The sequence below is a fragment of the Eretmochelys imbricata genome, chromosome 1 (assembly GCF_965152235.1).
Source record: "Eretmochelys imbricata isolate rEreImb1 chromosome 1, rEreImb1.hap1, whole genome shotgun sequence".
Classification (NCBI taxonomy): Eukaryota; Metazoa; Chordata; order Testudines; family Cheloniidae; genus Eretmochelys; species Eretmochelys imbricata.
In genome coordinates this window covers 281,354,378-281,376,828 of record NC_135572.1, presented here as the reverse complement: position 1 = coordinate 281,376,828, position 22,451 = coordinate 281,354,378, and the positions used below count along the sequence as shown (strand labels likewise).

The following is a 22,451-nucleotide window of genomic DNA, read 5'->3' as shown; positions in this document are numbered from 1 at the left end:
ACAGCCCTGAAAGCTGAGCTTGTTTTTTCTCATTACTGTTCCTGCCATGTGTTCTTCTTTGCAAGTGGATCTGTAGCTGTTCATTTTTCCATGTTCTTTGTATGTACTGTTGCATTTTGATGCTCAACCAAGCCTGGCACATTTTAGGATATTTGACTCTCCCTATGTGTATACATGCCTCAGCCCTATTGTAACCCCTTTCATCCTTGAGGGAGTGCTCAAATTCTAATATAGCTTCCTCAGGGGTCACTTTAACTTTTTTCTAGGCATCCAGTTGCAGGAAACTAATCCCAGTTTAAATAAAAGCAGTGCTTAGGCCATGTCTACAGTACCACCGCTATGGCAGCACAGCTACAGCACGGCAGCTGTGCCACTGTAGTGCACAATTTTTCACAAACCCAAGAGATATAACTATGTAAATCTAATTTTTAGTTGTATACTCAGTCTTATTTAGCAGGGTTGGGAAGGCAGGAGTGACTATACAGAAATCCAGAGAAGACTGTAACAAACTTCACAGTGACTTAACCAAGCTAAGTGAGTTGGCATGATGATTGCAAATGACATTGTATGTAGGTAAATGCAAAATAATGCATATTGAAAAGAAATATTAAACTGTTCATATGCTCTAGAGTGTTCTGAGTCAACTATCTACTCCTGTGGGAGTTCTGTGCCTAAAAATTCTGCAACAAAAATTTACACACACCCCCACCCCACCCCCCGCTGCTAACAGAACTATAAACCGACTTTCAATAAAGATTAGAAATGCTGGTTTATAGCACTTCCTGATTGGTATGGGGCCTGATAACAGAGTTCTTATTGTATAAGGAACAGAATGAAGAATACTACAGCAAATATCCCATTACGTAAATCTATATGTGGCCTCATCTAGTAAACTGCAGTACTGGTCCCCCAGTTTCAAAAAGAATGTTGTAGATTGAGGGAGAGTTTGGAGAAAGGCAAAGAAACTATCAGAAGGATGGAAAAACTTTCACGAGAGATTGAAAAGACTGAGATTGATTACCTTAGAAAGGAACTAAACAAGAACGAATAAGATAAAGTATACAAAATAATGAATGGTACAAAGAAGATGGACTGGAAGCTTCTGTTCTCCATGTCTCATAATACAATGAAAAGAGGGACAGTCAATGAAATTAAAAATGCCAAATTTAAAACCAATAAACACAAGATATAATTAAACTTGTGGAACTTGTAGCCACTGGCTGTTGTTGAAGCCAAAGGCTTACAACAGCTCTGCTTCTTTTGAAAAGAATTAAAGTTACTGTTTATTATTAATGTTTTCAGTTGAGAGCTTCTGAAAGAAAGAGAGAAAGAAAATTGGAATATATCTGAACCCTCAGAAATATTGAGTAGATGTAAATTATTTGTAATATTTTTCAGGAGTTAGAACTGTAGCACAAAAACTTGCTACAGGTTACTTCACAGTCCTAGTGTCTGAGGAATTTTAATGGAAACCTATTCTTGTCAGGTTTCCACACAGTTTTGAAAAAAGCTAAGTGAATCAAACTGTAATTCACCTATGTAAAAGTGCATGTGGTGTTGCACCATGAACTGTTCTTAATGCACTTCTTCTGTGTTGGAATTACTTTACCATCTTTACACAGAACTTGAAAAGATTTATTAGAGCAGTAAAGTATTCTGGGAATAATATAAAATGCATGCTATACAAGACTTATACACTGTATACAAGACTTACACAATCTAAACATATTTCCCTTCTTCTATTTGAATATGGAATAACCAAAGGTGTATAATATACATGTGTAAAATAGTTATTGTGTGAAAAAATGTAAATGTTACACAGCTAGTAGAAGAGGAATATTCAGTCCACTTCCATTTGTATAAAATTGGCTCTCAATTAATGAGAGGTCTGTCTGATCAATATAAGCCCAATTCTTTTTTTTCCTGCAAGATTCCATGATAGGAATGAGGTTGCAGAGAGCTTGCTTCCCACGGGATTGCTAATTATGAAACAGTGAATAGCTGTACCATACTTCAAGTTACAACAGCATTTCTGTCTAAACATGAATTTTCTAACTTCTCCGCACAGGTAGTCAGATCATCTTGAAAACTGACCTGCAAATTCAGGCTAGAGTTTATGGTTTTATATTTAGAGCTGCTTGGTCTAGGGGTTCCTGGTTACTCTCAAAAGTCTACTCCTTATTCCCCTTATGGCCTGTTTTCTAAATTCAATTTTCTTAACCATTTTTGTTGGTATGAGGGGGGAAAAAAATCTGTGGGCAACAACCACATGAAATTGTATCACTGGCTTGCCCCACTGAGATCTGGTGTTCACTACAAACAATTTGTGAAACCTTATAAATAAAAATGTTGTTCAACTTTATTTCTGTTTCTAGAGTAATATACCAGAAACGTTGTTCTAGCATAAAATGCCAGCACTGTACATGGAGGTAATTGAGATCCCTTGCACACAAAATTCCCACTAGTTTAGGGGAAAGTAACCTGGGTGAGAGCCAGGAGGCCATGAATTAAAGTCTCGTCTTTAACTGGCAATATTTCTGTGCTTCTCATGATTCTTATTATTGGTTAATACCCCATATTCTCTGCTTCGGATAGACAACTATCATATCCCACCTGTCTTACCAGTAAGATAACTGAGATTGCGTCAGCTTTCTGTGGCTCGTGCAGTGAGTAGACCCTAGGTCTTTAAGGTATAAGACTCAAGTCTTCCGCATTCAGCCACCCTGGGTTTTGAAATGACTGTATCAAATCTCAGTGCTTACTTAGTCTGTCAGTAACAGCTTCCCTAACGACTAGATCAGCGATTCTCAAACTGTGTGGGTCATGACCTCATTTTAATGGGATCATCAGGGCTGGCTTAGACTTGCTGGGGTCTAGGGCCCAAGCCCGAGGGCTTCTGCTTTGGCCTCCCAGCCTGGGATATTGTGGCTTTGGCTCTCGTTTTCCCCTTGGTCCCCCCTTCCTGGGGTTCTGTAGCAATGTTTCTTGTCAGAAAGGGGTCGCGGAGCAATGAAGTTTGAGAACCCCGGCACTAGACTACAGTTCCTTTACCGAATTAGGAATAGAACCGGGGATCCTGATTCCCAGCATTCTAATGATGTCTTGCAAAAAGGTTTGCAACGTATTTGGAAGGTGTGTTAGCTCCAGGGGTAGAAGATTGTGGTGTGGATTTAAATGTCCCTAATGCTGAGGTGAGTCAGTATAATTCAGCGTATTGTAATTTCTGTCTTGCCCATGTAAAGTTGCAGCCAGTTTTCAGTTTATAAATCTTCGCATGCTCTCCTTAATTCACCAAAAAAGTCAAATAGCTTTGGCCTGACAAAGATTTTACAAGGTAACTTCTCACAGAGTCATAAACATAATCCAGGTTCTTCAGATAGCAAAACCTACTCATTCGCTAAGGGAATGTCGACACGGTAGTTTTTACCCCTATAGTTGGAGCCCCGCAAGCCTGAATTAACTGACCTGGGCCAGCCACAGCTGTGCTGTGGGTCTTTTATTCCAGTGTAGACATACCCTTAGTTACATTGCCTTTACAAAGATCTGTGAGACACACACACATGTTTGCCTAACAAATAATTGTATATAAAGATATTTCTGTATTGTGAATGAGAGAAGGAACTGCAGGGAAAAGGGATGATACTGAAGTTGAGGAGATGGGCTGGAGCTTAGAAATCGGTTTTCTCCTGTGCGCTGCAACAGACATCCTATGTGATGGTGGGCAAATCACATAAATCAGGATTTTCAGAGGTGACCTCTAAATTTGGCCATAATCTCCCTTCTCTAAAATGGACACCATGATATTTTCCTCTGTCACAGAGGTAATATGCAGATAACTATGGTAATATTAAAGGTACAAAACAACCAGGAGCTGTGCAAGGAGAAATGAATGGTAAGAAGGATCAGGACTTAGAGGTATATTAGGAGCTCCAGTAACATTGGGAGGATTGGAACTGGGTTGGGGTAAGTGGGATGGCCAACTTGGATTTTTGCTGTGTAAGGGAAGGAGGGCAAGGCTCAAGGAAACATAGAGTGAGATGGGGAGCCAGGGATCAATGTTGGGCAAAGCCTTCTGTGTAAAGAACTATCCCCAGTGAACTTGGCTGAGTGCAGGCACTCGCTCAAGTGCTATGCTTGTGTGACATTCCCCAATGTGCAACCTGAACTGCTGTGTCTCCTCAGTTCTCCAGCCTGGGATGCCTTTTACACAGTTTTGCTAGTGAACAGTAAAACCCCTCTAGGCTCTGCTCACTCATAGCAACGAGCATGCGACGAGCATTTCCTGGGGGTGTTTTGGGTTTTGAAGCTTATGGTTCATGTTCCTCCACAACCCGAACAATAACAATCTTGGCCACCTTAACTGAGCCTTTCCTGGTTTTCTGACATTTGAGTTTGGGATTGTGAAGTGCAATATTCCAAAAGGGTACTGGGAAGCAGAAGACCCCTCTTCTGCACCAGCCTTAACTTCTCCTTAAAAGAACTTTCTGTAAGTGATGTTCAATTATATTTGACACATTTATTTTTTAAAATTCAGTGACGTATTCTCTTTTTTTAATTACAAAGGTATTTTTAAATTTGAGGAGAGGATCCCTGCGATAGTTGAATTGCTCTATTACTCTACACTTGGAGTACTGAAAAAGTCTTCTGTGCTATTTGTAAAGAAAACCCCTTCCAACTCTCACTTTCTTGATTTCAGTTTCTTCTGACTGATTCTTCTCAAAGCTACCGGGCTAATAGCACATCTTATATCTCATGGTCTTTTCAAATGCATACTCCCTTAGGCCCTGGGCCCCCAGCCATCACCTCTATCTAGCAGTGGAATCATGGAATTCTCTTGCCCTCAGACCAGACCTGGGCTTCAGTCCCCTGTGATGAATTGTAATGATTTGATCACACCTGACTTATCTTCAGTACTTGAAGTTTTGCTCCTTCCAGGAGTAATGGTTAGTGGTAACCAGGGACCAAACAACCTCCTTAAAACAAAGTATTATTTATTTAGGAAAAAAGCTTTTAAGAGAACTCAAATAATACAACACTAAAACAGACTATGCACATGTCTAGTTTACCAGGTGTCTAACCATCTGTGACACTTGCTTGGAGTTCTGTGGCTTGAGAGTCACCTTATTATGCCCTCCTGCTTTTGACCTCTCCTCTTCGTCCAGCAAGGGGGGGAGAGAGAGAGAGTAAACTTCCATTGTGTTGGCTGATAACATTTATTTTCCATGTGAACCAAAGCAGATGAGTGAATATACATCCCTTGTCTGGCCAAAATCTGTTTGTCAGCCCTGTCTGGGATACTGGCTGTGGGATACGCACATTTTCAGTGCATATAAACAGCTCCTTAAATGTCAATTGAACATACATCTTGAAATGATCATGATGACCAGTACAACATGAGCTTTTATTAGAGACCACACATGACCTTTTTTGCATAAATACTATGAAAGCAATGTGTTAGGTGAAATGAGTTTATCAGGCCTGAAAGGAGTTGCTGCTAGAGAACAGTGGACCCTTTGCCAGTTGGCACTGAGGTGTTCCTAGGGTCACACCATGTTCCACATTAGGATTATGGTAGGTCTAAGCTTCCTATATACTCTCCAAGACCCCTAGGGTCTGGCTGCCATTGTCTGTTCCCTAATTCATGAGCCATTTCTTTCTCCAGCTTCATCTGCTTAGTCCTTTGATAAACACCCCCTTTCATAAGGGCACGTCTTCACTGGCAACGTTAAAGCGCTGTGCTCTTTAAAAAAACACCTCCAAGAGGGGAGTAGCTACCACTCTACACTGGCACTTTACAGCACTCAGGGGGGTGTTTTTTCACTCCCCTGAGCAAGAAAGTTGCAGCGCTGTAAAGTGCCAGTGTAGACAAGCCCTAAGAGCAGGTCACTTTTTAACCGTTTATTGCCGTGTGATCCGTTAGATCCCAGCCTGGGCAGAACAGCTGTGTCACTTTGCCCTGTAATTGCCCTTTTGTTTGTTCTTCCCTACACCCCCCTGCTAATTAGAACAATACATTCATACAGGAAAGTCTTATAACCCAGTATGCAGTAACTTCACCTCACTGATCAGGTCACATCAATGTTAATAAAATAATAATTTCACAGTATTCTTAGACTATTGCATAGCAATTTAATGACTGTTTCTAGTGCTTGATGAGTTTACCAGACAACTGTGGAAGATGAAAATGAAAGAGGGGGTTCAGTTTTAGTATTTTCCCTGAATATCGTTTTTCATCTTTATAGAAAATTCCCATAAGCATGCTGTAAGTGTGATCAGGAGTAACGCCAACACAGTTTGCATAATTAGAAAAAAATATTACGTTCACCTCTTCATGAACTTTCTACTGAGAATGCAGATAGACAAAGCGGTCACTTCAACAGTAAGTTAAACTTCTTATCATTACAAATCATTACTTTCTTGCTGTTGAGCATCTAAGGTACTTAACTGAAGCACTTAAGTTTTATATAGAATGTTTTCTGTATATTCCAGAAGGTTGGGTTTATATGATTTAGTTTTCTTTTTAGTAGCTGTTTTCCACAAAAAAAATATTAAAAATGCAGTTTTAAAATTCTGCAAAAACATTAACAGTACAGTCCGCGCCATTTAGGGTAACGCTGTATGCTGCGAGTGTCCTCTTATTTGTGATTAGGATTTGAGAGCACTGGAGTTTTATGGTTCTGTTGTTTATACTAGAGCTGTCAAATAATTAAAAGAAACCTCAATCATGAGTTAAAAAAATCCTGATTAATCACAGTTTGAATCACACTGTTACATTTAAATTGGTATTCTATTATCATTTATATATATTTTGGATGTTTTTTACATTTTGAAATATATAGATTTCAGTTACAACACAGTACAAAGTGTACAGTGCTCACTTTATATTACTATTTTTAAATTACAAATATTTGCACTGTAAACAAAATAAATAGTATTTTTCAATTCACCTCATACAGGTACTGTAATGCATTCTCTTTATTATGAAAGTTCAAATTATTATATATTTTTTACATAACTGCACTCAAAAACAAAACAGCGTAAAACTTTAGAGTCTACAAGTCGAAGCATGAAGGGGCATATGAATGTTTAGCATATCTGGCACATAAATACCTTGCAATGGTGGCTACAACAGTGCCATGCGAATACCTGTTCTCACTTTCAGGTGACGTAAATGAAAAAACAGGCACCATTATCTCCCAGAAATGTAAACAAACTTGATTGTCTTAGCAATTGGCTGAACAAGAAGTAGGACTGTTTGAGGTGAATTGAAGAGTACTATTTATTTTATCTTTTTTTACTGTGCAAATATTTGTAATAAAAAATAATATAAAATGAGCACTGTACACTTTGCATTCTGTGTTGTAATTGAAATCAATATATTTGAAAAAGTAGAAAAACGTCTAAAAATAGTTATAATAAATTTAAATTGGTCGTCTTATTGTTTAACAGTGCAATTAATATTGCGATTAATCATGATTTTTTTAAAATTTAATTTATTTTGCTATTAGGGTAACTCCGTATTAATTGAATGCATTAACTGTGATTAATTCATAACCCTAATCTATACCATTCATAGGGCAGTGCTCTGACTACAAGTGTCTCTGGCAGCAAGGCTTATGGTATGTGATGGCCACTTCTGAGTTTTTTATAAATTGAAATAAGTAAATGAAACACAGCAGGAGAGAGGTTTGTTTGGATGTAAACCTTCATTAAGGGGAGAAAGTTTAGTCATAACATTATTCTTAATGTTGGGTTTTGTAAAATTTGTTTTGAAAACCTCAGTTTTAAGCTTAAATTTATTACTGTGACCTCGTATGTATAAATTTAGTTTTGAATGAATTTAGTTTTTTAGTGCTTATACCTTTCTAATATGGATTGTTCTAAATCTACGTTCAACAACTGAAGTTGAAATAAACTAAAATTGAAATCAATAAAATCTGTGTTCATGGATCTGTCCATTTTTCCAGATTTAATCCATGAAAGCTTGCGGAGAAGATGGCTGATGTTAGCCTGAAGGAAATAGCACTAATAATAGGTGTGGTGGCAGCCTGTTACTGGAACAGTCTCTTCTGTGGCTTCGTTTTTGATGATGTTTCAGCAATTCTGGACAATAAAGACTTGCATCCTTCTACTCCTTTAAAAAATCTGTTTCAGAATGACTTCTGGGGGACTCCTATGTCTGAGGTAAATTGGCCATAAGATATATTTAGTCTCAGAAATACTGTAAGTTCTTCAAAGTTCTGCTTCTTATGTTCTCCTTTATAATTTCATTTTTACAGAATAGTTTGTTTCATAGTTGGTAAATAATACCCATTTCTAACCTGTTTGTTTTATAAACTCGTTTGGTTAATCAACAGCCTATTGTTACAAAATATAAACTAGTCCTGTATCACATACCATGCTTTTGTCCATCCAGTCTTATTTTTATATTAGAACTTGTAGTATCTGAACACTACCGAAGAATTAAAAACAATAACAACAAAAAACCCTAATAGTAGACCATTCTATAGAAACTGGAAGAAAAGATGGTCTTGTAGTTCATACAGTTACCTGGTACTTGGGAGAGCTGAGTTCTCAGCTCTGCTATCAGCTTTACCTTGGGCAAATCGCTTCATCTCTCTAGGTGAAATCCTGGCAAAATTCCTTTTGACTTCATTGGGGCCAGCATTTCACCCTCTGTGCCTCACTTCCAAATATTTCCCCATCTTACATAAGAAATTCGTTAATGTTTTGGAGGCACTCAGCTACTACAATGGGCAGGGTGGGGTTGGGGGGGCATATAAGTACCTAGGAAAGCCTATGTACACGGTCTGTTATATCCTCAGGTCTGATATTAGACATTCTGAGACCTTAGTAGAAATACAGAGATTAAATAAAATATGCATGTATATATTCACAGCTATAATCCAACTGCTGAAAAGTAAATGGTCTCACATATACAAAACTGCCAAGCTATTTAGTTGTAATGTTTCAGAGTAGCAGCCGTGTTAGTCTGTATTTGCAAAAAGAAAAGAAGTACTTGTGGCACGTTAGAGACTAACAAATGTATTTGAGCATAAGCTTTCGTGAACTACAGCTCACTTCATCGGATGCATGCGATGAAGTGAGCTGTAGCTCACGAAAGCTTATGCGCAAATAAATTTTTTAGGTTTACATTACAATTAAAGACTAACAGTTGAATATTGAATTTTTTTCAGTTTGAAAGAAACCCAAAGAACTATTACAACACTTCAACCATTAGGAATGTGCTTTACTAGTAAACAAATCTACTCTCATTATTGGTTTAATTACCTCTGATACAATCTTATTATTTTACAGTTCATAATGACTGTACCCTGAAGTAAAACAAAATTTCAGATACATCAAATGTTTACCTATGTTGTTTAGTTTTACAGATCACCCAACAATTTAAGAAATGTCAGTACAATCCATTTATTTGTTGATGAATATTAATTTATTTTTCTCAGTTTGATAACTTCCTAAGATTTAGTATCACAAAAATAAAATAAAATGCCATAAAAGTAGTTTGGAAACACTTCCATATATTTTAAAATATCTTTTTATGGCTGTGATATTTTATCATTTTAAGAAACGGTCCTCTGACTATATAGCCATGAGGTAGGATTTGGGACTTTCTTACTAGCTGGCAGTGTTAGTATATAATACTGTAGATGCATTTATAATTTCTGGTGCCTATATTAATAGCAATTGAGGTACCTTTCAAGGAAGAGTTCTATTAATATCCTACTTATTGTGACTTCACAGTCTTATGTCAATGCACAAACTCATTTCATATCTAAGAAAAATTATCTTTATAATGACATGTGGCAACACTACTAACTCCCAGTAATCTAGAGAGAGTTCTCACCAAACTTTATGTTCAGAATGTCTAAATTACAGAATTTAGTTATCAATTAAACAGATTAATAATGTTTGTGAAACTATCCTACTCGTTTAATCTCAGATACTTCTTATTTAAAAAAATTTGTATTTTTAAGACATGCCAGACTGGAATGTTATAAATAGCATGGATGATAATGCGTAATACGATACACATTTTATTTTTATTTTTATTTTTATTTATTTTTCTGGTTAAACTAGCTTTGAGTACACATTTATATAATTCAGAAGTGTGCTCATGAGGGCCAGATAAGAATGTAGATAGATACAAACTTTGCTCATATATCAAACTAATACATCTATTAAAAATAGTTGAATTTTATTTTTATATTTTTGGCCATTTTTATTAGTGCTTTATCTAGTAGAGCACCAGCTACAGTAAGTAGTGGATCAGACAGTATACTTGAAAAACATACAAAACCCATTTGGAAGCTGGGGAAATGGTCACAATTAACTCTTTACATTTTTCCTATCTTATAATTTTTCCTGTTGTCCTTAATTCTCCCTGGAATTTTAAATGGATGTCAGTCTCTACTTTCTGTTCTTAACTGCTGTGTAGTGCTGCTCTGCACTGTTAACCAACTGGTGTTTTCATCTTAGGTAGATGCACTGCAGTAATGGAAAAAATACTTGTGTATAGTTTAAATTGCTTTGGGGTTAAAGGCCCTGTATAAGTGTAAGCTGATGATTATTACTGTTTATTTATTTCCCTGTAGGAGAGGAGTCATAAGTCATATCGACCTCTTACTGTCCTCACATTTCGTTTAAACTACCTGTTCAGTGAGTTAAATGCCGTTTCTTATCACCTCCTAAATCTGGTTTTTCATGCGGTGGTTTGCATAGTCTTCCTCAAGGTCTGTAAGCTTTTTCTGGACAACAGGAGCAGTGTAATTGCATCCTTGCTATTTGCAGTGCACCCAATACACACTGAAGCGGTAGGTAAACCTGAGAAGGGCACATTTCATTCATTTATTAAAATGTTTGGCTCCATTTAATTTCATATGTGTATATGGTGTGTGTGTGTGTTAGTATATTGTAGCTTCTAAAAGTATTTATACTGCTGAGGTGTAAGAAAAACTATCATAAAGTAAAACACATTTTAACAGTGAGGATTTGATAAGGCTTTTGCTATTGTGCAAAAAAAGTTCCACAGTTTAAATCTATCCCAATTCAGTAAAGCCACAATTTTCTGTTTCGCGTTCAATTACTTTTGTGATCTCAATCCGATTCATAGTGGACAAGTAGCTGCACTGCAAAACTAATAATTCAACACAATTAGAAATAACTGTCAATTATAGCACAAAAGTCAAGGATGATCCAGATCCTGGTTGGTTGGTTGGTTGTTTTTTGTTTTGTTTTATTTTTAAACAAAGTTGTGGAAGCTTTTCCTGGAGGCAGTTAACTTAGCTCACATAATGAGTGAACTTCTGGTTCTAGCTAATAATTCATTTTACACTAAGTTCTACAAGGATTTAGGTATTGCTGTGGTCATAGTTTAAGTCCCTTCTGAAAGTGGTAATGGAGTTCCACTCCAATTACACCAATCATCCTGCCAACCTTTTTTCATTACTGTACAGCCATCAGAATAAGGCCTTTTTCTACAAGTTTGATGTGAAAATATCTGTTTTATATCTGGAACATACAATAAAGCCCTTAGGAACATGGTGATTGTCATACTAGATTAGACTTGTGGTCCATCTAGTCCAGTGTCCTGTCTTTGACAGTGATCAGTACTGGAAACTTGAGAGAGATGCAAGAATTTCCATAGTAGACATGGTATACCCTGGCCATACAAGATATTTTTCCCAACCTCAGACTGAGTTTGGTTATGCCTGGAAGGTTAAGGATTTATATCTCCTTGTTATTTGCGTTCTCTCGTGTAATCTGTGGATGTTATCAGAATCAATTTATCATCCTCTTTTTGCCTCCTACTGATCTCTTGGTTTCTGGGATATCTTGTGGCAGAGAGTTTCACAGGTTATTTATGCGTTTTATAAGAACTATTTCCTCGTTTCAGATTTGAATGATTGCTTTCGATTTCATTGGTTGCTCCATTGTTCTCTAATTTGGTGTATCCAGTGGAGTCACTTTATACTGTTCATTATTTTCTTATATCTCCATCGTGTCTTCTTTTAATCATTATGGAAGTATTTTCCCTGCCACATTCATTGTCCATCATTGGACTACTGTTTCTGACATTGAGTGTCTTTCAGACTCACAATCTATCTGTCTTGTTTGACACCAAAACAGTAAACTTCGTTATTGCCAAGAATACATTGTCTACAGGGCTTTTTGATTGTATTTTTACTGCTTGAGCCAGCCAGGCTGGTAGCTTGGTAATGTCACAACTCCGTTCTTTTTGGAACGGAGCAACTCTGGTTAGCTAGCATCAGATCTGTTTCTATCCCAGAGATTTGTAAAGCAGCTACATGGTATTTTCTGTACATATTTCCAAGTGCATCTTTGCATAGATTGGGTTTCCATCCAGGATGACATTGTTCACAGACCTGTTCCCCAGACACTCCTAATCCGAAGAATTGTATTTGTGTCAGGAATTCTCTTTAAATTGCCCACTTTTGGAAATTTTCTGAATATATCTTAGTCCTCCACAACTTTTTGCATTGTAAAGGAGTTATCTTTCATATACACCAAAAAGAGAAACTGTTCCTGTTTTTTACCTTTTAAGGCATGGTTAGATTTGATTTTTCTCTTGTTAATCTTTATTTCTTATTTTAGAGATGTATCTTTAGCTTTAGTGCCCGAGAGTGGGAAGCATATGTTTGGGGAAAATAATACCCATTTATAATTCTTGTTCTCTAAACATACAGAGATCTCTGCATCACCACTCAACTTTCCCACTCAGAATTTGAAAAAAATATTTAGAATATTTTTACCTTATTTTTAATTGTTTTTTGAGTCAACATACTTTCCTTTGAAAACATGCAATCTTAAGTATCTCAAACTTCCAAAAATTTAAAGACCTGGGAGTTCTTGCCCGGTCTTGTGCTTCCAAGCTGTCATGGATCCACAGATCCAGTGTTCTCGCACGGCTCTGGAACAGCCCCTGGAACAGGACTCATTTAGAATGTTAACCCCCTACAGGGTCACACACTCACTGGGGTAAGCCCCTTGGCTTCATCACCTCCTGGGATCAAACCCTGGAGCCTTCTGCACACCCAAAGGGAGCAATGTATCCCCCAACTTCCTTAGACTGGAATGACTCTCAGACAGCATTATCCAAGCAGAAGAGTTTATTAGATGTCTGGAACACAGCATAGAAAATTCTTAGGTAGCATCAAAGATAGAAAGTTACAACACAGTCCGTCTGGCTCAGTCCTGACCTTCCAGAGCTGCCTCCTTGCCCCAATCCAGAAGCGTGTCTCCTGCTTCCAGTAGTCCACACTATACTCAAGGGCACCTCCTCCATTCTTTGTTCTCATTCCCGGACAAAAACAGGTAACCTGGTTATCCTTCTTAGCTCTTTGTTCTCCCGCTGGCCAGAACTGACTGGCTTCCTGCAGAGAGGGAATCAACAATCTCAGGTCTTTTGTTGCTAGGCCAATGTCTGGGCCATTATCTTTTGGGTTCATCATGGGCATGGGACCCCAGACAGCCAGGTGTCAATCCCACCTGGGTTGGTACAAAGAATAAACCACCTTTTACCACCACCTAGTTAACCATTTAGTACTTAAGGAAAACTGAGGCACACACAAAATGCATACAGAATGTTAAAAAAAATTCCCGCTTCATCACACAAGCACAAACCCAAGAGTGGCAATTCAGAGAGACATATCTTTGAGAAAAAGAATTACCAGTAAGTAGTTCATTTTCTTTTCTCCGTCCTTTTATTAATTAATGTAAGGATTGACTTACCTCTCATCTTTACAGAAGCAGCTACTTATGTTAGTTCTGTTTAGCTAATAGTTTCTATTCGTGATTCATAACTTGACCAAGTCACTCTGTCATTTTATCACTTTATTTCATTGCTGGTGTGATACATTGTTCCTTTATCTCGCCTATTTACATACCCTTCTGCAATGTACAGAGGAGATGTCTGTACCCTGTTGTTTTAAAGTTATACTATAAAATTACAGTACCAATAAATTTAGGGTAAGGGTCATGCTACCCTCATGCAGCACAATGAACTCCCGCTGAAATCATATTGTATGTTCTTTGCAAGAGTTATTCATGGTAAATATTGAAGTAATTTAATTAAATGGTACATGAGTAATTCCAGACATTTGCCACATGGGGGCACTTGAGGACTGTATATGTAATTATCAGCAATGGTGGAAGTAGTTAAGCCGCAGTCTGATCTCAGATATATGGGTGCAGTTCTTAGTGAACTCAACAGGAGTTGCACTTACATACCTGACGAAGATTCAGGCCCTATTTTTCTTTTCTTGTTTAGTTCTGTCTCTGGCTTCTAATTTCTGTAATATGAGCAATTTTCAAGACCTAATTCTGTTCAGAGGTTAACAGTGTTAACTTTTTTGCCCCCATCAGGTAACTGGAGTGGTTGGCAGAGCAGAGCTTTTATCATCTATATTTTTTCTAGCTGCTTTTTTGTCATACACCAAATCTAAAGGGCCAGACAATACCATAGGTAAATATCTAACATCATATATACATAACTTTTTTTTTTATTATTTTACTATATTGGTTTCAGGTAGTTAAATATAAACATAAATATTCTGGTTAACCAGTTAGTCTTAAAATAAGTCATCCTTAATTCAGACTGATGGTGCCTTGGTAATAACATAAATAATACTTTGTACTATAAAGTACCTTTCATCTAAGGACTTCTGAGTGCTTCACAATCATTAACTAAACCATACAACTCTCTAGTAAAAAGGGTTACTATTACATTCATTTTTATAGAGGAGAGTGTACTGGAGTACGTAGGCTAATTGACTCTCTGAAATCAGTAACAGATTTGGAAGTAGAACTTAGGAGTTAAGAATCAATGATTTTCAACCTTTTTTCATTTGCGGTACCCTAAAAAAATTCAAATGGAAGTGCAGACCCTTTTGGAAATCTTAGTCAGGGGGGTTCACAGATCACAAGTTGAAAACCATTGGCTTAGATATACAGATATGAAAAGAAATTTTGAAAAGCTGGTAAAAATTATTTTCTTTTCATTTTCCTATTTGGAATATTTATATAAGTCTTCACACCTCTTTTCTTTTTCACACATTTCTGCTTCAAAGAGATGACAGAGAAACTGAGAAGGTACTTTAATGTAAAGTGAGGAAAAGACAGAACAGGTGGTAAATGTGTAGGTAAACTGCAACCTAATAGGGATCTTGTTGAAATACTGGAAAGTGAAAATTGTAGATAGTTAACTTTAATTAGTCCAATTATGTTGTTCACATGGGTGTCCTGTAAAATAGTGTGTTTTTATAGTGTCTGTCTTTTTACGTTGCAGTGTGGACTCCAATTGCAGTGACAGTGTGTCTAGTAGCCGTTGCAACATTGTGCAAAGAACAAGGAATAACAGTGGTGGGGATATGCTGTGTCTATGAAGTATTTATAGCTCAAGGTGTAAGTTATTGTTGTAAAAATTTCCATTTTAACTATTTCTTTTGTCAAGCAGATCTGCAGTATTTTTGTAACAGAGTTTTAAATAACCATCACATACTTGTGTGCTGAGTATTTTGTCTGCTGAAGCAAACTGTATTTTTGTGAACTGGGAAAAAAAATTCATATGTACCCCCTCACTGTATCATGTAAATACAAAAGAACCTGTGTTAGTAGATATGCAGACAAAGATATTAGCAAAAATGGAAATAAATTAAAATTTGACATCTCTTTAATTTGAGTACAGACTAATGCTTGCAAAGGCCAGAATTATGTATATAATGTGGTTAAAGTGTAGGGTACATACAAATTAATTTTCCTTTTAATTTGTTTACATGAAATTAGAGAAGGTGCTTTCTATGGAGACTTTTCCATCAGATGTTAATGAACTGCCAAGTGTTCTGGAGTATCACATTTGAATCAATTAGCATTTAGATTTTTGTGAAATCTCATCATTCTGTAAAGACTCTAAAGTCAGTTTCTAAATAAAATATATATTAAAAGGTAGGGTTTCATTTTACCCTTTGAGAGTTAAAATTTGACATGTCCGTAATTTAATATTAACTTTCCTTTGTCAAGAGAGGGTGATATTCCTAGCAATTAAAATGTGTTTTTCTTAACATATCTTTCAGTAGTATACTTTGTATAGTTTAAATATATATAATTACGCATTTTAAGAAATTTTATTTTTAGAAGTTATGCGCCAAAACTGCAACAATATTTAGCCAAAATAAAAATAAATTATCACTCACATGCTTTCAAGGCTACGTTTTCAACTTTGTGCCTGCAAAAATTTGCATGTGCATTTTGTATGTGCAGTTTATGCATGTGTCTTTTGACTTGCCCCTGCCTTTTAAATTTTGGTCTGGAATTTCTAAACTAATTCAGTAGCATTTCTTTATACAGTGGATGACACTTAATAGCAACCCTGATATTAACAACTTCTTCTCTAATGGCATTTTTCCAGGAACCCATCTCATGCCATTGACATTAATGTTAATATAGGTTAATGGGATTCAGATATTGGCAATGGCATGCTTTTTGAAAACTCTTTTTGAAAGAAAGTCCCTGCCCGCAGGCAGGTTTGTGGGGTTGCAGCCAGGGAACGCACATCCTAGCACTTCCTTCCTTGGCTGCAGCCCTGCCAACTTGCTTGCCCGCAGGGATCACACAGGAGGTAATAGGCTGGGGCACCCACATCCCTGCCCAAAGCAGAAGCCCTGCTAGAGTCCTGGGGTTGCTGACTGGGTGAGGAGGGCAGTGGGCAAGGCGGGAGCAGGGAAGGTGGGTCTGCAACCTGGATGCCAGGGCTTTTACAGGGCACTTGAGGCTCAGAGCTGTATGGTACCTCTCCCCACTGCTATCCTGCACTAGCTGGCCCATAGCCTCCTCTCCTTGTGGAAAGTGCCAGGCTGCAGACCCCCTTCCTGCTGCTGCCTTGCCCCAGACAGGTTTGCAGGGCTGCAGCCAGGGAAGGCACCTTGCAGTGCTTCATTACTGGGCAGATCTCCACAAACCTGCTTTCATTTATTAGTAACTGTTAGATAATTGCAACTTCTTGCTGGCAACCAAGGGGTTGTTAATAAGCAGAATCTATTGTATTTTCATTATTTTGTCATTGCAAAGTCATGGGTCATCTTCATATGCCCTGTTGGAGCCCAGTGTGGCACTGCAGAAGTGCTCCAGCTTAATTTCCCCATCTGGGACAGCAATAGATTCACTTTAACAGCCCAGGGCCAGGAGAAGCAAACACCATAACAAAACAGCACGTCCCCTTTTAATAAGGTTTGAGGACAGAAGCAATTACATTACATAGTTCATAAGGTCATCACCTCAGGGCCTGGATCAGAGCTAGCTCCCTATATTAAAATGCACAAAACAAAGACTCTGAGTTTGGTTGGGCTGATCTCCTAGATCCTGAGAGAGAAACTGAACTCAGTATGGCTTCTACTGCCTTCTGTCCTATTCAATTTTCTGTTCCTGTTTAAACAGCCTAGCCGTAGGGGCAGGGCCTTCTTAATTATATATAAAGCTGTCCACGACTGTCCCTTAAAGAAGCAGTTTATTTTTTCACAGTCTATAAAAGTTTTTATTGAAACCCAGTACAAAAATCTTACACTCAAGGTAAGGGAATGCTCACAGAGCCTTAATTCTGTCCACTTGCACATGTGTTACAATAGTCTAGTTATAATCCAGACTATAACTATAATAGTCCTTTTAAATAATAAAATTGAATATACTGATTTTTTTTTCTATAATCATATACCTTAATGAAGCATCTTGGAGCATACTGTTTTATGCCTGAGTTCATTGAAATTATTTATATGAAAAATATACAATAAACAGAGTTTACTTTGTATCTGTTTATGCAACAGTATATTAGTGAGAATTTATTGACATATGTGGGCCATCTGAATACATTGCTAAGTTGTATAGTGTGACAGGGTCAGTCCAGATGGCTACAGAAGGGTGATCAAAGGTAGATACATTAGCCCCAGATTAAGCATATCCCTTTTCCCTGAGTAAGATAATGGGCTGTTCCAGAACAATCAGGAAGTTACTGGAACCAATTATGGTAGGCAGGCTAATTAGGACACCTGGAGCCAGTTAAGAAGCTACTAGAATCCATTAGGACAGGCAGGCTAGTCAGGGCATCTGGTTTAAAAAGGACCTTACTTCAGTCCTTAACTTAGTGAGGTGCGTGTGAGGAGCTGGGAGCAAAAGGCGCACAAGGAGTTGAGAATGAGAAGGCATACTGTTGGAGGACAAAGGAGTATAAGCATCATCAGGAGGAAGGTCCTGCAGTGAGAATAAAGAAGGTGTTGGGAAGAGGCCATGGGGAAGTAGCCCAGGGAGTTGTAGCTGTCACGCAGCTGTTACAGGAAACGCCGTAGACAGCTGCGATCCATAGGGCTCTGGGTTGGAACCCGGAGTAGAGGGCGGGCCTGGGTTCCCCCATCCCACCAACTCCCTATTGGATAAAAGAGGAGGTGACCTAGACTATGGGTCCCACCAGAGGGGAAGGTCCCTGGCCTGTCCCCTCACCCACTAGGTGGGTCAGCAGAGACTGTGGAGATTGTTCTCCTCCCTTTCCACATGCTGTCCAGTGATGAGGTTAGCTGAGTGAATGGCAGGTTTGAGCCACTAGCAAAAGTGGCCAAACTGAGGGCTGCTGTGAATCTCTGAGGCGAGCAAATCCGCCAGTAAGCGCCGGACCCACCAAGGCAGAGGAGGAACTTTGTCACAATAGTTAATTGCTTAAGCCCTTGAATTGCAGCTAAAGAAACCTAGTTGCTGTTTGAAAAGAAAATGTGTAGTCATAGTGCATAGCTACTGGTAAAATTAATAAAATTCCATAAAGAGAGGAAAACTCCTTATTTAAAAAGTTTTTCAATAAAAATGTATGGGACCATTATGATAGTGAAAATAGTGTTAATGTAAAAGAACAAAAAAATAAGATGTATCTACAATTGTCATAAAAATTGTGTTTGAAAATGGTGTGATCATGTAATATGGCTGTCTTCATGCATATGTGTGCCATGCAGATTTAAGGTTGCACATGATACCTTAACTTTGATATTTTTTTGACTTTGGGGATTGATTTTTTTTAAGAGAAAACAAAAAGGAATTTCATTCCTTTAGAACTTAAAAGCTTTTCTGTCTTGACAAAAACTAGTAAGTGTGTTGTTTTTTTAACTCCATAATCTGAAACTGACTAGACACCTGTGGAATGTCCTGTTCCATGCATCTTCAGTACAGTTAGTTGTTAGCCTCAGTGAGGCCTAGTTAAGTTAGCCTCTATGAGGGCTAGTTCTGCGTCATATTACAAGCTGTTTGGCTTTAGTGCTGTTCAGAAAATGTGCAAGACTTTTTTCATAATGGAGGAACGTGTGTCTCCCTTCCCCTCCTCCCCCCAATACACAGTTTTGTATACAAAAACGTGAAATATTTTTGCTCTTGTTTATTTAAAACAAAACAAAAAATTACTTTGGGCAGAGACAAACTGTGTGAAAAACACTTGGATGCTTTTGTTAAAAATATTAAAGCTTTAAAAAGTTGTTAGTTACTGGACCCAGGTAGGCAACCTTAACTTTAGCAGGCACTGACAGTCCCACTAGAATAAAGTTCATATTGGTAAAGTATAGTGAATGGTGATTAAACAAGACTGCACTGTCTGATAACATAAATAATGTTCTGTTTTCTAGTATACTTTGCCTATGCTGTTCGATGCCGCCATGCAGATTCTCCGAGGGAAATGCAGTATTCCTTATTCTATGCTTCAAACACTGTTAAAGCTTATTGTTCTGATGTTCAGTACACTGCTCCTTGTTGTAGTCAGAGTCCAGGTCATTCAGTCTCAGCTTCCAGTGTTTACCAGGTAAAAAACAAAAACTAATTTAATAGGAAAGTTTGTTTTATTTTAAAAGATAGTAATAAATCAAACTGGCCTCATTAAGTCACAATTAAAAAGGCTAGAAAATACTTTAGATTTAACCTACTTTATTATCATCTTAGGATTCCCATACAGTCTTATATTTATATGTGATAAATCAACCTATTATGCTACAGCAATAACTGCAGTTGTTAAGCACCAGTATCATAGCAGTGGCCAGTGAGCACTCATTGAATGGTAAGAACATTTGGGCACTAGTATATTCAAACTTGTAGGCAGAAGGTGAAAGCCTTCATTAATGAAGCATTTTCACTATATATAGTAGCAATGCGTGTATAATAAACCTCACACACGAATAATTTAGTGTTTACAGTAAGTAAAACTGCAGTCCTTCAATTCTAATACCACTCTTCAGCTGCATTTCTGATTATCAAGCATCAATACTTGGAACGTATAAAGCCTCCTGTATCATCTAAAATAGCTAGAAAAAGATAAATTATTTCATGTTTAGATGAGAAACTATTTTTAGTAATATGTTTATTAAAAGAATAAGGCAATGGAAGCTGTGATTTCATTTGAGAACTCAATATGAAGTAATCTGAAAAAATTAAATGATTGAAGCTAAAATATTTAGAATCTAATTTTCACTGTTTAGGCTGCATCTTTGTATATCGGATCAGACCCGATCCTCCAAGTGCTTAGCCCGCATGCTTAACTTTAACCTCAGTAGGATTACTCACATGTTCAGAGTTAAGCACGTTGGTCCCATCTTGATGGACAAAAAGGGTGCGTTATCATAATGTGACTGAAAAGTCCCATTAGGATGAAAGCTAACACATTTGAAGCAGTGTTAGCTGGTTGTGTTTTAGTCTAGATATATAATATTGTGTAAGTACATATTTATAAATCTAGCCAGCTATCACTGCTTCAAACATATCAGCCTCCTCTTTTTTATTTTACACTAATTTGCCTGTATTTTAGACTGCAAACTTGAGTTTTTCTCTTGTAAACATGTTCGTCTATGTACTAACATTTCAGTTTGAATAGAAATGTAATTCAAAACTACATGTACTGCTGCAGTCAAAACAAAATAATGGAGTAAAATAATGAAAGACTATGCTGTTTAATGAAACCTGAGATACTTGTCACTCATTATGTAACTCCATTCTTCAAGATATTGGTTCTTTATTGTGGCCAGGCTTTGGAAGACACATACCCTTTACTATTAATTTCATTGCTCTTACTATTCATAAATTTGGAATTTTGTATCATTCTTGTGAGTGATATGTAAATGTAGTCTACGAGCATTTCCCCTGGGAAATTAGGCCTAAATATTTAATTATGGCCAAAGACTGCTCACAACAAGGGTTTTAAAAGTAGTCTGTGTGCTAAGCTAGTTGTGTCGCATCCCAGCCCTCTGAAGAAACTTAGAGCATACTCTGGCCTACTCTAACTTATGCCATCTGCCTGTGGTACTAAGGAGCTGATATGGCAAGTGATTACGGAAGCCCCAGCCAATTCTCCTTTCCCTAGCCATGCACATTATAAATGCAACGAAGATAAGATGGCTTGGGAGTTCCTAATCCATCTTTATCCTGCTGCAGGACTCCCCTACATAGGCGATGGTTTAGGTCCAGCATCTGGCTGTGGTGTGGTGCAAAGTGACTGCATTGCAGTGCGGGGTCTAAGCTGTAACTTTTTTTCAACTAAAAGGTCCTTTTCTTTTTCTTCTCTTCTTACTTAGGTTTGATAACCCAGCTGCTGTAAGTCCATCTCCTGCAAGGCAGCTGACTTTCAACTACCTCCTCCCTGTAAATGCTTGGCTTCTTCTAAATCCCTCAGAGCTATGCTGTGATTGGACAATGGGAACTATTCCACTTGTGGAGTCTTTCCTAGATATAAGAAATATTGCCACCATTACGTTTTTTTGCTTTTTGGGATCTTTGATTGTCTTCAGTCTCCGATACCCTGGGGATTCCTCCAAGACTGTATTGATGGTAGGAATGATGCATGTTTTTAGTGCTTTTGGTTACAATGAAGTGGCCTATGCTGAAAGTAGTGAAAAACTCCTGATATTCCCTTAGCTCTTCCTTACATCAACTTCAGCATCATTTTTAAGAAATAAAAGGGCTTTTCCTGATAAGGAATCTTGAACATTGAGACTCCATAGTGCCAGAGAAAATAATCAAGTTCAGAGAGAAAAAGGATTAATAGAATTTTCACCACAAATAGTCAGTTAAATAGTACTAGCTTATTTTAAAGAGGCCTTTTTATTTCGAGTGTTTAAAATGTCTGCTTCACTGATTGAAACATCTCTTTTTATAATAGAATGTTCACTGCAAATCTCCTCATGTAGCACAGCTGCATACACATGTTTTTTTTTAAATCCTTTTAGCTGTTTGATACTGATTCTTTGGCATGAAATCTAAGTGCCTGGAGCCTAGTTTACCAGAAAATGGGGATGCATTACTATATATTAGATACAATTATCCTCTCAAGTACTGTAACATGTAAACAACAGTGTAGGTCAGAAAACTGCTTCTAATCTGCTGTCTTTAGGGATATTAGTACAGTGAAT

The 22,451-nt window shown here is 37.5% G+C and overlaps 1 protein-coding gene across 3 annotated transcripts in view; it reads left to right on the top strand.

Annotated features, from left to right (window-relative positions):
* TMTC3 (transmembrane O-mannosyltransferase targeting cadherins 3) overlaps positions 1–22,451 on the top strand; it is a 44,436-nt gene that overhangs the window by 1,327 nt on the left and 20,658 nt on the right. Inside the window, exons 2-9 of one of the 3 annotated variants that reach the window (XM_077832530.1) lie at positions 6,243–6,379; positions 7,577–7,619; positions 7,968–8,184; positions 10,617–10,835; positions 14,407–14,506; positions 15,329–15,444; positions 19,686–19,858; positions 21,618–21,870. In XM_077832530.1, the coding sequence (XP_077688656.1) occupies positions 7,996–8,184; positions 10,617–10,835; positions 14,407–14,506; positions 15,329–15,444; positions 19,686–19,858; positions 21,618–21,870 (1,050 nt within the window). In that variant the 5' untranslated portion in view covers positions 6,243–6,379; positions 7,577–7,619; positions 7,968–7,995. Of the gene's footprint in view, positions 1–6,242; positions 6,380–7,576; positions 7,620–7,967; positions 8,185–10,616; positions 10,836–14,406; positions 14,507–15,160; positions 15,179–15,328; positions 15,445–19,685; positions 19,859–21,617; positions 21,871–22,451 lie in introns of those variants that run through there. The other 2 variants (XM_077832528.1, XM_077832535.1) reach the window with 2 other exon arrangements.